Source organism: Oncorhynchus clarkii, chromosome 10 (genome assembly GCF_045791955.1).
Source record: "Oncorhynchus clarkii lewisi isolate Uvic-CL-2024 chromosome 10, UVic_Ocla_1.0, whole genome shotgun sequence".
NCBI lineage: Eukaryota > Metazoa > Chordata > Actinopteri > Salmoniformes > Salmonidae > Oncorhynchus > Oncorhynchus clarkii.
The window spans coordinates 48,742,848-48,756,408 of NC_092156.1; the positions used below are offsets into that span (position 1 = coordinate 48,742,848).

At 41.3% G+C, this 13,561-nt stretch overlaps 2 protein-coding genes across 2 annotated transcripts in view; one reads left to right on the plus strand and one right to left on the minus strand.

Annotated features, from left to right (window-relative positions):
- Window positions 1–5,321, minus strand: part of LOC139418698 (bifunctional heparan sulfate N-deacetylase/N-sulfotransferase 1-like) — a 109,155-nt gene extending 103,834 nt beyond the window's left edge. The window contains exon 1 of the mRNA XM_071168345.1: window positions 5,122–5,321. The gene's annotated coding sequence lies outside the window, so the exon portion shown is untranslated. The remainder of the gene's footprint in view (window positions 1–5,121) is intronic.
- A 1,847-nt stretch (window positions 5,322–7,168) lies between these two features.
- Window positions 7,169–13,347, plus strand: LOC139419618 (pre-mRNA-splicing factor RBM22-like). Its single transcript, XM_071169598.1, has 11 exons — window positions 7,169–7,247; window positions 7,605–7,658; window positions 7,846–7,875; window positions 8,144–8,276; window positions 8,446–8,546; window positions 9,631–9,803; window positions 10,011–10,211; window positions 10,348–10,512; window positions 10,717–10,808; window positions 11,050–11,175; window positions 11,333–13,347. The coding sequence occupies exons 1-11, from the start codon at window positions 7,194–7,196 to the stop codon at window positions 11,473–11,475; spliced, it is 1,272 nt and encodes a 423-aa protein (XP_071025699.1). The 5' UTR covers window positions 7,169–7,193; the 3' UTR covers window positions 11,476–13,347.
- The last annotated feature ends 214 nt before the right edge of the window (window positions 13,348–13,561 follow it).

The following is a 13,561-nucleotide window of genomic DNA, read 5'->3' on the forward strand; positions in this document are numbered from 1 at the left end:
CTAGCTGTGCTAATTTGGCACACACCGAAACATGGTGGCTCATGTGTCAGAAGCTCTTTACTTAGTCAACAACGCTGTTCACATCAGCTGTGACAACAACAATGGCAATGTGGATATGAGAGGGCGGGGGGGGGGGGGGGGGGGGGGGTGATTGGATGTTTTCCCAAATGCTGCCCATCTGTCAGGAAATGTAGAGACATTTTTTCAGCCAGATCTAACTCGGCGCACGGATTTGTTGGTGAGAATCTTCTCTGATCTATTCTCATGAAATCAATCTGGACCTGCATGCCTGACGCTCTGCCGGGTCAAACAGGACTAAATCAGAAGACAGACAGGCACAAACACTGTGGGATAAAAGAGCAGAACCATACTGTCAACAAACTTCATTAACTATTAGTCTCCACAGACGAATAAGTGACTCACAAGTATGAAACAGTAGCACAATCTTAGAGCATTTAGTGTCACTCTTTGTCATACTACCATGAACTGCATTCCAAACATGCAAGCAGACAGCGAGTCCCCATTGTTCTATCACGCTACTCTCACATCAATTCTAATTCCAGTTCAACCAGTCAAAATAATCCAGTAGTGTAAACCTAAGGAACTGATCTCTGTCAAACAAATTACATTAGTGTGGTTTACAATAGTAGCAAGGACCCCTGGATAATCATTAGTCTAAGATGATGGATCAACAGAGTAATCCCAGTCATTACAGAGAATCAGCTAGTTGGCTCGTGTACACGCGCAGACACACACAGAACCAGGACTTTGAATACAGTATGTCTCACTTGGAAGGTTTAACAACAGATGGGGGCTAGGCCTTTTATCTAACTAAAAGCAAACTGTGGCAAACTAGGCCTATCATTTGCCCTGTGCCTTAATTCAGAGCAGTTAGACATCATATCGTTATCCTTCACTGTCTGAACTTTGACCCCACACACTTCCAGAACAACACATGCACCTTATTAATGAAGTCAAGCGACTCGCTGTGCCAAGAGATAAGAGGCCAGCTGCTGATGTATTCTGCCGCGAATGAGAAGGAGTTGATACTTGGGTGAGTTGAACACAAATATCCTTGTGTTGACAGAGAGGCAAAGTGACAGCTTGCTCAGTGTCGGTTCCAGCAGGGAGGGTGGAGGGAGATACTGGGCCAGGCAGAACTTGGCAGTGCCCCTGCGAAGAAGACAAATTGTTATGCAGTCCCTAGATTTGGCACGCTCCTCCTGGAGATTAATTACTCTTTCCTCCGTGTCGAACAGAATGAGAGCTGGAGGAGAGAGAGGCACTGGCTGGCTCGCAGCATGGGGACTGGGGAGAGGACCAGTGACAGGCACACAGGGCCATAAGCATTATGTGGTCCGGTTCCTTTACTCCTGATTACCAAAAGCCACAGACGGGGACAACCAACCCTCCTCCTGACCACCACAAGTGGCAGTTATGTGGTTAAGTTCGTAGCCATTTAATTGTTTTGGTAAATTGTTTTGCTTTGGAAGGAAGCGTACTGCCAGAATGTATGGAATCGAGTTAAGCGGCAATGAGTATTGCATGAGTACAAATATAGTTTGGCCTACCGACCCAATAGTGGAATATCATGACTAGAGTACATCATCTTACCAGTACTACTTTTGTTCATTCATGGACCATGTAGAACACACCCTGATGCAAATAGCCTACTGTTCTACAGAGACAATCTGAATGGGAGAGGAGGTACTTAACTTGTATTCATCATATGTTCCAATAATTTGTAATATTAATGCACGATCAAACAATAGATGGCTTGATGAGCAACCAAGGTCATGCTTCACAGCCCCAGGGGTTCTTTAAAGCTACAAAATGTAACAGAGAAGTGTGTGTTATAGATGTCACTGATTGGAAGCAAGTCTAAGAAGTGGCAGATCTGTTCTATGTGCTCTATTTCTATGCTTCCCATTCCCATCTATGGTAACAGTTTAATGGAATATACTAATGGATACTGCACAAGTGGAGGATGATCTTGATCATACCTACAAAAAGTAGGCTTTTTAAGAGCATTTCAAAGCCGAGGTATAATTCAAGTACACTAAAAATCTACAGTCCGGGCCATAAAACATATTAAAAGATTATAAGTGTAAAGACATCTGGTCTTCATTTTGCTAAAAGTCCATTACCCAGATTATACCACCACAAGATAGGCCAAAACATAATTGCTCATGACCAAAAAGTCACTAATGGTGGCTTAAAGGAGAGTCTTGAATATTATTTACTATTCATTACAATCCATCAGGTAGGTGAAGCGTTTCCGTGGTTACACTCAATAAGTGAAATAGATGAGTGATATTTTCGATCTCCATTCGCCCTGGATAAAAATTGAAAAACTAGTGTAGCCTATGAGTCCTGGCAACCATGACGAAAAGGTATGATCACATCATTAGTGGGGCGCTCTAACTGCTGTACAATGACTGTGGCCAGTCAACTTCAGGCCTGTAACATCCAGCAGCACATGTGTTCACCAACCTAACATCACAGTGAAGTCTAGAGGCAGAAAGTTGGCAGAGCGAAGGGACTCGCTCCATACAATGATGTGTTTCATCACAGACGAGCAATTAATTAATGTCAGTGCGTCATGTCAGGCAAACAAAGTGCCTTGTGAGAGGGGAGCATACATCATGGACTTGGGAGGGCAGAGGGTGGGGTTTGGGTTTTAGGAGATTCAGAGCATAGGCTACTGCAAAAACTGGAAACCAACATCTGCTGAATGCAGTAAAATACCAATTCCACATAGTGGTTTACAATAACATAATATGTGTGCATGAACGATACCATTGTCTAATGTTATGGCATGAGATATGAGTGATGGCAGATTTTGGACAAATAAAATAGATTAAATGAGATCCATTTGAAAAATATACCATTAGATAAATCTGTCAAATAAAATAAAAAAAGTCTAAAACAGAATAAATACCATTATGTAAGACACTAATCAGGTCAGGTGCACCCTAAAATAAACATGATTTTAATAAATGTAATGTCAACACCCTTTTGAATAGACTTACGTAACATCAGAACCAAATCTATGCATTTCAATTTTATTTATGTAGCCCAAGTCATCATCACTCTACAAATAAGCCATCTCCCGGGGAGGAGGGGGGATTCTGATTAATTTGCCTAAGTGCTGGTGGTGGACTGTGACCCACTATAGTAGAGAGGGAAGCACCCTGTGGAGTAGCACAGCAAGTGCTCGGTGAGGGAGGTTTAGACTAGAGGTCCAAGGATTGGAAGGTTGACTGGGTCCAATCCCGTGATAAAGGAAAGCTTAACCTGACACGGCGAGGGAACATTTTCTGTGTTGCATGTGCAGTGTAACTTATGATAAGCCCTCGCTGATGGAGCTATCGAATAATAGCTCAAACGGTTGGTAAGTTGTCAAGGATGGTGGTCACGTGTGTCTGCGAGCAGAGGATCACTGGTTTGAGCCTATACCAGGCTCAAACCAGTGCACAGGGACAGCGGAGGGGACAGGGACAGCGGAGGAAGCTAAACTGTCAGCAGCACACTGACGTCTGTCTCACAACATGAAGAAAAACACATTGTATGCATAAGTATGCAAAGGGAACCTGTATAAGTATGCAAAGGGAACCTGTATAAGTATGCAAAGGGAACCTGTATAAGTATGCAAAGGGAACCTGTATAAGTATGCAAAGGGAACCTGTATAAGTATGCAAAGGGAACCTCTTGATGTTTCTATGTAAAAAATGTAAAATATTTTTTTTTAAACATAAGTTTATTTTATTTCCAAATAAAGTTTCTAAGGTTTAAAACATTCCTGAATACAGCCATATGAAGTGATCACTCCTGAAAGTGTTCGGCAAAAAGCAATCTGACCCAGTGCACTGACAACTGACCAACAGGAACAGAAAGAAGTAGGCAAAGCATATCGCTATAGGAAATGGCATATGCCTGAATCTAGACACGTAATCTACTTTCACAGGAAAGGAATACAATATGGTCAGAACTGCTCTGCTAAAACAATTTCAAGAGGGAGGATGACCAAGGCAAAAACATCTTGCAGATCCTCTGAGAATATGAGTGCAAAGAAAGTGGAGCTCCCGAGTGGCGCAGCGGTCTAAGACACTGCATCTCAGTCCTTAGAAGCGACCCTGGTTCGATTCCAGACTGTATCACAACCAGCCGTGGGAGTCCCATAGGGCGGCGCACAATTGGCCAAGCGTCGTCCGGGTTAGGCTGGGGTATGCCGTCATTGTAAATAAGAATTTGTTCTTAACCAACTTGCCTAGTTAAATAAATAAAAAATAGACATTTTAAATAAAAGAGCTCCAACAATGTATTTGTAGTTGGCTACACAAATTGTGCACAATATGTGTGCACAATTTGGCAACATTGTCAGCTAGTAACGTTAGCTAGCTAGGGTCAAGTATAGACAAAACAGGACATGTTGCTGTTTACGTGTGCATTGCATTGCAGTAGTAGGCTCCATCACTGGGGTTCTTAAATGGTTACATTTATTAAGCACTGGCATAATAAGATGCATTCAACATTAATGTCCATGTTACTATGTTGTATTATATTCATCACCGCAAAGTGAGTCTTCTGGAGATAAAACATTCACTCGGCAACTGTGCACGGACACAAAAGCTGTAACGTTAAATGCTATCCTCCCTGGCTAGTTAGTTAGCTTGATCGATTCTGTACACCGAAAATAGCTGGCTGTTTTCAACTCATAGTTTGGCTGGCTAACAGAACTAACGTTAGTTAGTTAGTTAGCAGGCTAGCTGATTCAGTGTGAAGCTAACGTTACCAGATAAGCTAGCTATCATCATGCATTAGCATTGCAGTTTACCAGGTTAATAAATCACTGTGTAGTCTTTGTTTTATTGTTATAAATATAGGTCGCGATCAACCGTATTTATGATTTTAGACAACCATTTAAAAAGGTTCACATATCTAACTAACGATGTCCTCGTTGATCTGTCGTTGTAGCTACAGTAGCTGGCTCCCCGCTTCTCCAAATTCGGAATTTGGAGAAGCGGAGACTTTCAGAGGCTAACCTTAAGTACAGTAGCGTTCTCCGGGAACGCGTGTGCTCCCTGCAGCACGCTTACTACACAAACCTATTTAACTTACCCACTTGATTGTTTCATCGACACGACCAAAGCTTGGTGTATAAAAGCTGGATTTGATGTTCGGCTTTAGGCAGTAGCTTTAACAGAAATGGGGCGTCCCGATTTAGACTACTCCTAGGGTGAGAGAGAAACACGAGTGGACTCGCCTCACTCCTTCTACTTGGGAGTATTCATTAAGCCGATTCTGTTGCAAAACCTTTTGTCTATTGTTAAACGTTTTGCAACAGACCCCGTTTCCTCCAAACTGGAAATGCTTTGCAACGAAAACGAGAGTTTATATTGGACAAATGCAGGTAGGCCCCGCAACGTTTTGTTCCATTTGCTCTGTTTGGTTCTTAAAATGTGAACGGTTTCCGTTTCAATACGCAATGAATACACCCCTGGTCACCTTCTCGGAAAGTTGCGAATGGTCGCTAGAAGACGTAACAATACCTCGACTGATCCCCCCCCCCCTAAAAACAAAACGTCAACAAACTGCTGAGTCTCATTGCAACATTAGTTTGGGATTATATATATATAATAAAACAACAATATAATATATATATATTATATTGTTGTTTTATTGAATACAGGCTGTTATTAAAAATTACACATTCCACGGAACATTCACGATGGGATAAGAATCACAATCATCTCTATCTCTTCTCTCACTTGCTCCATCTCGGCCTCTCCTCTCTCTCTGAAGGCATGGGTTTCATACTATATAGTATTGTGATTATGACACGAATGGGACAGGGATCCGAAGTCTTCTGAGAGAGTTGATCCATTGCTCTTCAACATAAACATACCTCTTTACACCAGTGCCTGCTATAATGCATTTATGAAATCACTAAAATGCATAAATGTGTTAATCCTTAATCCTGGTTATTCTTACGGCTTTACAGATAAATAGTAGTATCTTTGACCTCTGCTCAGGACATGCCGTTAATCATCACGGTCATGGCCCAGTTTTTCAAAACTTTTTATCTGGATCAGAATTATCCGTATTTGTAATCGTATTTTTTGCTATTCAGGATCAGATCGATCTAGCTGTTTTTTAGACATTTTTCTCCAGAAAATAATCAGATAGGAAGGATCCTTCTGATCTAGATACCACAATATCAAGATCACAGAATCTGGATTTTCAGTGCTTTGAACAGGCCTACACTTTGCCATCTACTGGACAGGTTGCGATAGGCTACTTTGTCTACACTTTCATAGGAAAACAGAAATGACTAAACTACATGAATAAATGTATGGTTAGTGCTATCCGGGGTCCTTGGGACATCCCTGCCCTAAACCCTTAGCCTAGCCATAACCCTAACCTTTACTTAAGAATTTAAAATGTCAACTTCAATGGGGTACGGATGTCCCAAGGATAAAATAATTATAGAACGCACATACTTGCATTTACTAGACACTTCTCAAAATAACTGACCACATAGCCTACCTATACCGCAGTTCATTTAACATAATTAACCTTTGGTTTTCAAATGTAAGAACTTCTTAAAACTCCTCACCTTAGTTACATGAATATTTATTGGTTTTAGGGCCTTTCATCTTTCTAAATCCACCCTGATGAATCCACCCTTCCAGTGGGATCAAAATAATCAACATTTTCGCATGAACATTTTCCTAATCAATTTCTTTGAGTTTTGAAAAACGCAACAACAACATATAATCCTGTTTAAAGGTCAGAATGGGTTACCAAATCCTTATAATAATATATATTTTTAAGTTTTAAAAACCCAATTCTAACATTTAATCCCATCTGATTACCGAAATCCGATCAGATAATTTAACAAAACAAAAAAAACACATGAGAGACTGGGGTTAAATGATTTACCCCTTTCCTCAATGAGCAACCGCTATATACGCACAACCGTGCTGGTAGAAGTATTCACGTTACACATTAAAATGATCCACACATTAAAATTATCAAAATAATTGTTGTAGATGTTGTTTCGACTGTGAAATAATAGTTATACACTTTTATTAAAAGCGTGTGTGTGAACGCCTGTGCGTGTTTTTGGTCTGATCACGTGAGATGTTTTTTTTTGCTGCATTGCATGCTGGGAAGCAAACTTTTTGAAAATGGCGACATCTTTAGGAGCTAATATTTACAACAGACAAAATTGGGAAGACGCGGTATGTTTGAAATGACATTTTCAGTTAATCAGAATTATTTGAAAGGAACATGTAATTGTAACTCCGTGACATTGACTGTGTCAATAAGCGGTGGTAGCATTGTACTAGGCAAGTGTTGTCATTTGAGCTCGCTTAGCTAGCTAATAGGTAACTGGCATGGAATCGCCCAATAATAACAGTGCAAATCAGATATGGTTTCTAGCTAGTTTACCAAGTCGTTGCGCTAGCAAAATAAAACATTTACGTAGCTAGCTAAACATGTGAACATAAATTGGTTCCAGCTAACCTTAGTAAGTTTGCTAGCTGACATTAATTGTTTTGTTTGTTGCTGTAATGTACTAATCTTCCCTTGCACAGGATTTTCCTATTCTCTGCCAGACATGTCTTGGAGAGAATCCTTATATTCGAATGGTAAGTTTAATCAATTGTCTTTTGGTTATTGTTCTGTAGGAGTTAACTGTTAACAATTTCATGCTACATTTCATATGAAACCATCTCTCTATGGCTGAAACCTGTTATTTTGATTTACATGTTCTTCTAGTTATGGTTGTTTAAAAAAAAGAAACTCGCCCTGTATCACACTGTTTCTGTTTGATAGACCAAGGAGAAATATGGCAAGGAGTGCAAGGTAAGAAATTGAGTTAATTAATTCTTAGTTGAATAATCAGTCACTGTTTACTCATATAGTAGAGTTCTCTAACTTAGGTTCTGAGGAGATACTGGGTGTGCAATCTATGACTAGCTGATGTATTTGTATGAGCTACTGCCAGGCTGGAAAGAGAGCCTGCACATACATCAGCTCTCCAACACTGGAGTTAAAGAACCATACTAAAGTACAGAGTATGAAACTGCAATCTAAACATACTGACACACTGCTACCGCTGTGTCCTGCTTAGATATGTGCCAGGCCCTTCACAGTGTTCCGATGGTGTCCTGGGACCCGCATGCGATTCAAAAAGACAGAGGTGTGCCAGACGTGCAGTAAGATGAAGAATGTCTGTCAGACGTGCCTGCTGGATCTAGAGTATGGTGAGTCAACAAAGACAGTTTTTGGAACACTCATCCTCTGGCCAGGTTATGCCTGTTACCATCCAGAGAATGAACATACACATAGTTGTACGGGTATAAAAGAGAGATATTGCACTCCAGACATGTTCAGGGTGGCTGTTGTCTAAATTGGCATTACTCCTTCATCTAGGCTTGCCAATACAGGTCCGAGACACTGGGCTGTCAATCAAGGACGACGTGCCAAAATCCGATGTGAACAAGGAATACTACACTCAGAACATGGAAAGAGAGGTGATGTATTTTCCCTTATTTAAGATAAAAGGTCAGTCCTAACATTAAGATCCGAGTCCCGTGAGTAAACTTCTAATTGTGTCGTTAATGTTGATGTTATCAGACAGATCTACGTTTACATTCTGTCATATAACTTGGCTTGCTACGTAAATACCCTTACAGTATGTTCATGCCAAGAAGGTTCAGATAGCACCCTTTGACCCTTCTCATTTTCCATTGGAAAGATTCCGGACAATGTTTACTCACTGATTTGAGTTCCACCCAAAAATATCTGCTCTTTGGACCTCTGGTCTGAGTTGTGTACCTTCATGTCCAGGTCATTCATCGTTATTTCATTCTTCATGAGGTTTCCTGTCAAATCGAACACCCTGTTTTTAATTAGAGTCCGACGAATATATAGTTTCACCGATATTATCAGCCCGATACCAATAGGAAATATCATGCTTTTATCTGAGTACTTGTTGAATAGGTATCCACTTTAGCAGTGAGCACTGCCAATAATTCATTTATGGGTTTGAATTGTAAGTCGAGGGCAGAGGTGATCTCCTCACAAACAATCTCTTGTATAGTAGCGGACAGCTCTTTCTGTTGTCTGGTCCTTCCCACAGTTTAATTGTGGACGGACAGATTCTAGCTGCTGGAGCGAAATAGACCTGCTAGTTATTTCTTGTCACACAATAAATGTCCCACACCTTAATATTTTTTTTAGTATTGCCAACTTTTAAGAAATTAATTAATGAATTCATAGTAATTTGCAAAAGAAAGCCATGAAAATTCCATGCGTTTCCATGGATCCCACCGGAACCGGAAACCGATCTGAACACTTGTGACCATTCATGATGTGTCATTACTGTCACAATGTAATAATTCAACATTTGAAACCTTTGTCTTCTACAATTGCTCTTTTGGTTGTCAATTTATGAGAACTTGCTGTGTAAAAATCTTGCCTTTTCATTTCCTCGGCAGATGTTGTCTCCCCAAAAATCAGAATTGGTATCGGACCCAAAATACCAATATCGGTGGGACTTTAGTTTTATTGGGACCAAAATGCACCCTCTTGACAGTAGCTCTTTCCTGACTGCAGATAGGGAACTCTGATGGTACACGGCCAGTGGGTCTCCTGGGTAAGGCCCCCAGCTCTAGTGACATGCTGCTGAAGCTAGCCCGCACCACGCCTTACTACAAGAGGAACAGACCACACATCTGCTCCTTCTGGGTGAAGGGAGAATGTAAGAGAGGAGAAGAGTGTCCCTACAGGTGAGCAACTGTCAGCATCATGAAAACAAAGGTGCAAAGAGAGACTTGACACACATGTTAAACATCAGGCAGTTGTTGACTTATGAGCCAATGGAAAAAGTAAACTTAAGGTCTGATTATCTACTTTGTCCAAGATAAGATTGTTTCCAAGGATGTTGACATATGTTTTGCTTTAACTTTCATTAACTGTGAATCACTGAACTCCAGGCATGAGAAGCCAACTGATCCTGACGATCCCCTGGCAGACCAGAACATTAAGGACCGTTACTATGGTATCAACGACCCTGTGGCTGACAAGCTGCTGAAGAGGGCCTCCACCATGCCTAGACTGGATACGCCAGAGGACAAGTCCATCACTACGCTGTATGTGGGGGGGCTCGGAGACTCCATCACTGACTCAGAGCTCAGGTGAGTGTCTGCTCGGGAATTAACGTAGTACATTTTACTCCAAATGAAGCATATGAAATTTTGTCATGTGTGCTGTGCTGAATGTTTACAATGGTTGGGTGCGGCAGTCGTGCTGTAACCGCGTGCCTCCAAACAGGAACCATTTCTACCAGTTTGGGGAGATCCGGACCACCACCATCGTTCAGAGGCAGCAGTGTGCCTTCATCCAGTTTGCCACCCGTCAGGCTGCAGAGTTGGCTGCTGAGAAATCCTTCAACAAGCTCATTATCAAAGGTCGCAGACTCAACGTCAAGTGGGGCAGGTAAAGTCCCACCCTCTGATATGACAATCTCATACACTTACACCTGTGGTTTGTAATACTAGTGACAGATGGCTGTGCCAGCAGGTGCCCATTCGTCTGTTGACTGATTGCTCTGTTATCATAGATATTACAAGCTGTGTGTTTTCAACCCAGTATAAATGCCCACAGTGTGACATTAATTGATTGATATGTGTTCTGTCCCAGGTCCCAGGGAGCGCGGGGGAAGGAGGGAAGGGAGAGGGAAGGGGTGACTGAGATGGGGATGAAGCTGGAGCCGGTACCTGGACTGCCTGGAGGTGAGGGCAATTAATCACATTTATTTTATAAAGACTTTTTAACGTTAGTAGTTGTCACAAAGTGCTATACAGATACCAGGGGGGGAAAAAGCCTAAAACTCCAAAAAGCAAGCAATGCAGATGTAGAAGCACGGGACACACAAGCTATACTTTTATCTTTTAGTAGTCAAACTCTCACATTTTTACCATACACTTCCAATAATGTGGTTGTCAATACTGACCCTCTGTCTCTGTCCTGCAGCGCTACCTCCGCCACCTGTGGATGAAGACACCCCTACCAACTATTTCAACCTGGGCCCTAACTCAGCCCCTCCTGTCATGAACATCAGTCTACCCCCACCCCCCGGCGTGGCTATGCCCCCTCCAGGTAAACAAGAGTCCCATGATGTAGAGGACCACATTTGAAATAAGTGTTTTGCTATCCTGAGTCCTAATGTACTCCCATCTATCTGTATAAGACTCTTTGTTTAACCTCGAAAGCAGATCAGCAGCACTTATAACTTGTGGTGCTTCCTTCCCGACAGGCTTTGGCCCACCTATGTTCCACTCGATGGACCCCATGGCGATACCCCATTCCATTGGGATGAGGCCTCCTGGCCATGTCCACTACCCCTCCCAGGATCCACAGCGCATGGGTGCACACGCCAGTCGTCACGGAGGCTCCTAGGCCCTACTGGTTATAGTGATTGCTGTTTTTAATGACATTTTGATTTAGTCTTATACCAATTCCTTACCAAATGACCAATTCCACCCTATAAACAAACCAGGCACAGTGACTGTAGACATGTTTCACCGATGTGAGATCTGTGTTCTATGGGTTATAGAGGATGACCTCTGTTTGTGCACCCAGCAAGGTCTCGCTGGTTTGGAAAAGTGAGTTCTGAACAGTGTAATTTTTAATGGTTCCTTAAACCTTTCCCCATTTGAACCTATGTTCTAACTACAAGTTGGAACCGGTTCAGGGAGCAGTAGCGAAAATAAATTATTTGAGGAAAAGAACCCCGAACTTGAAAACGTGATCTATAGTGGTCCGGAACAGTCCACAAACATCGCAACGAAGCACCTATGCAAAGCCCTCTCTGTCACTCAAACTTATTCCAGCGTCTGCCTTCCAGGTGGAAATCTTTGCCAGTGGGTGTGTGTGTTGGCTACTTGCCCCTCCCCTCTGAAGCATAGGTTACTGTAGTCTACTGACGACGTTACACGCATCATTCAGAAATTAGGGAGAGATGTTTATTTAAAGAATGAATTTACTTTTTCATTGATAGTTAAGGATACTATTGTTTTCACACCTCACATTGGATTTATTAACTACAAAAAGGTAAGATGTGTTTTTCATTCTTGTTCTGCTCTGCACACACATGAGCTTGTTAGCTAATGTTTGATATGGTCCAACATTAAACCAACTCGGAAGTTCAATGACATTCAAAGTTTCTCCATAGAAGCCGTTCCTCCGTAGGTATAATTATGTTGGCCTAATTCAGATAATGTATGTCATAACAAGATGCCCAGGGCTTCAAGGCAAGCTTCCTCCATCCTCTCTCTCTCCTCACCCTCAAATGTTCTGTTGCATTTCACGCCATGCACACAGTGTGTGTGTTTATCTTTCATTATGATTAAACCATGCTGTTACGGCAAAACACTATTTGCGCTTAACAACTTTCCTGTACAGATTAAGTCGCTTATTCGCTCCACAGCAAGCTGCTCTATCCGCACTGATTGGTGAAGAAATTAAATGTTGAGCTAAATGTAAACAAAAATGTATATTTCAGAGGTTTAAAAAGGGAGTATGAAGGAGCTATATGTTGGAACCGGTTCAGCACTTTATTTTGCTGGTCAGAACAGTGAAACGGGATGAAAAAAAGTGGTTCTGTTCAAAAATGAAACGATTGTACAATTATTTATATTCCAACCCTTGGTTCTAACTCTGATGGCTTGTAGATTTGAAAGGAGGGAGGTTTATGTTTGCAAAATGTGCATATTGTACAAAACATTTCTTATACAAGAAAATGTCAAACTATTTCCCTTTGTACAAAATTATTCTGTATATCATGCATTTTGTGCAGAATTGTCAGACGTTAAAGATGGAGTCCTCATTAGGGCAAAAAGCTCCTTTTATTTATTTTGTTGTTGTTGATGAAATGGAGGTGAGCACCATGGCAATTTTTTTTATGCAGTACATATTCTGCTCTATCGTGTGTGCAACAGTGTCAAAGGGGGGGAAAAGTGTTCATTGTTTGCTGTATTTTTTTGTTGTAATATCCCAAACGGACATGGCAATTTCATCAAGTATTACAGCTTTAACGGTCTTCAGAAATTCCAATTGTTAAGACCATTTACTTCCAAGTGGTGGCACTATTACCTAAAGATTGCTGAAGTTGTCCATGTCTGTAGAACTGTAAATGTCTATGTTTTAATAGAACTGTGAAGTGTATGCTTGTCACATTTTAGCTTCATGAATATTATCCTTTCATTTGAAAAGTTATGTACATAGTTTACCAAGTTCTGTCCTTGATAAAGAATTACCTGGTTTAAGGCATTCTTGATCTCATTAGTTGTGGCAGAAAAACACAGGGGAGCGAACAACATTTTCTCAAGAAACACAGTAACTATCCACTATTTAGAGTCCCAGTTTATGTATGGAAGAGTACAAATATAAGTCCTCTGCAAATCATTTTGTCATCTAAATTCTAAAGCGGTCATGGTGTCACCGGTATGAAGTCTTAATTTTATCAGCGTATTGGGTGGCCCAG

Bases quoted from the DNA above. Each gene is read 5' to 3' on its own strand.
- LOC139419618 (XM_071169598.1), top strand. From the start codon at position 7,194: ATGGCGACATCTTTAGGAGCTAATATTTACAACAGACAAAATTGGGAA. The intron at 7,248-7,604 runs GTATGTTTGAAA...TCCCTTGCACAG, and splicing joins GACAAAATTGGGAAGACGCG to GATTTTCCTATTCTCTGCCA. The intron at 7,659-7,845 runs GTAAGTTTAATC...TCTGTTTGATAG, and splicing joins AGAATCCTTATATTCGAATG to ACCAAGGAGAAATATGGCAA.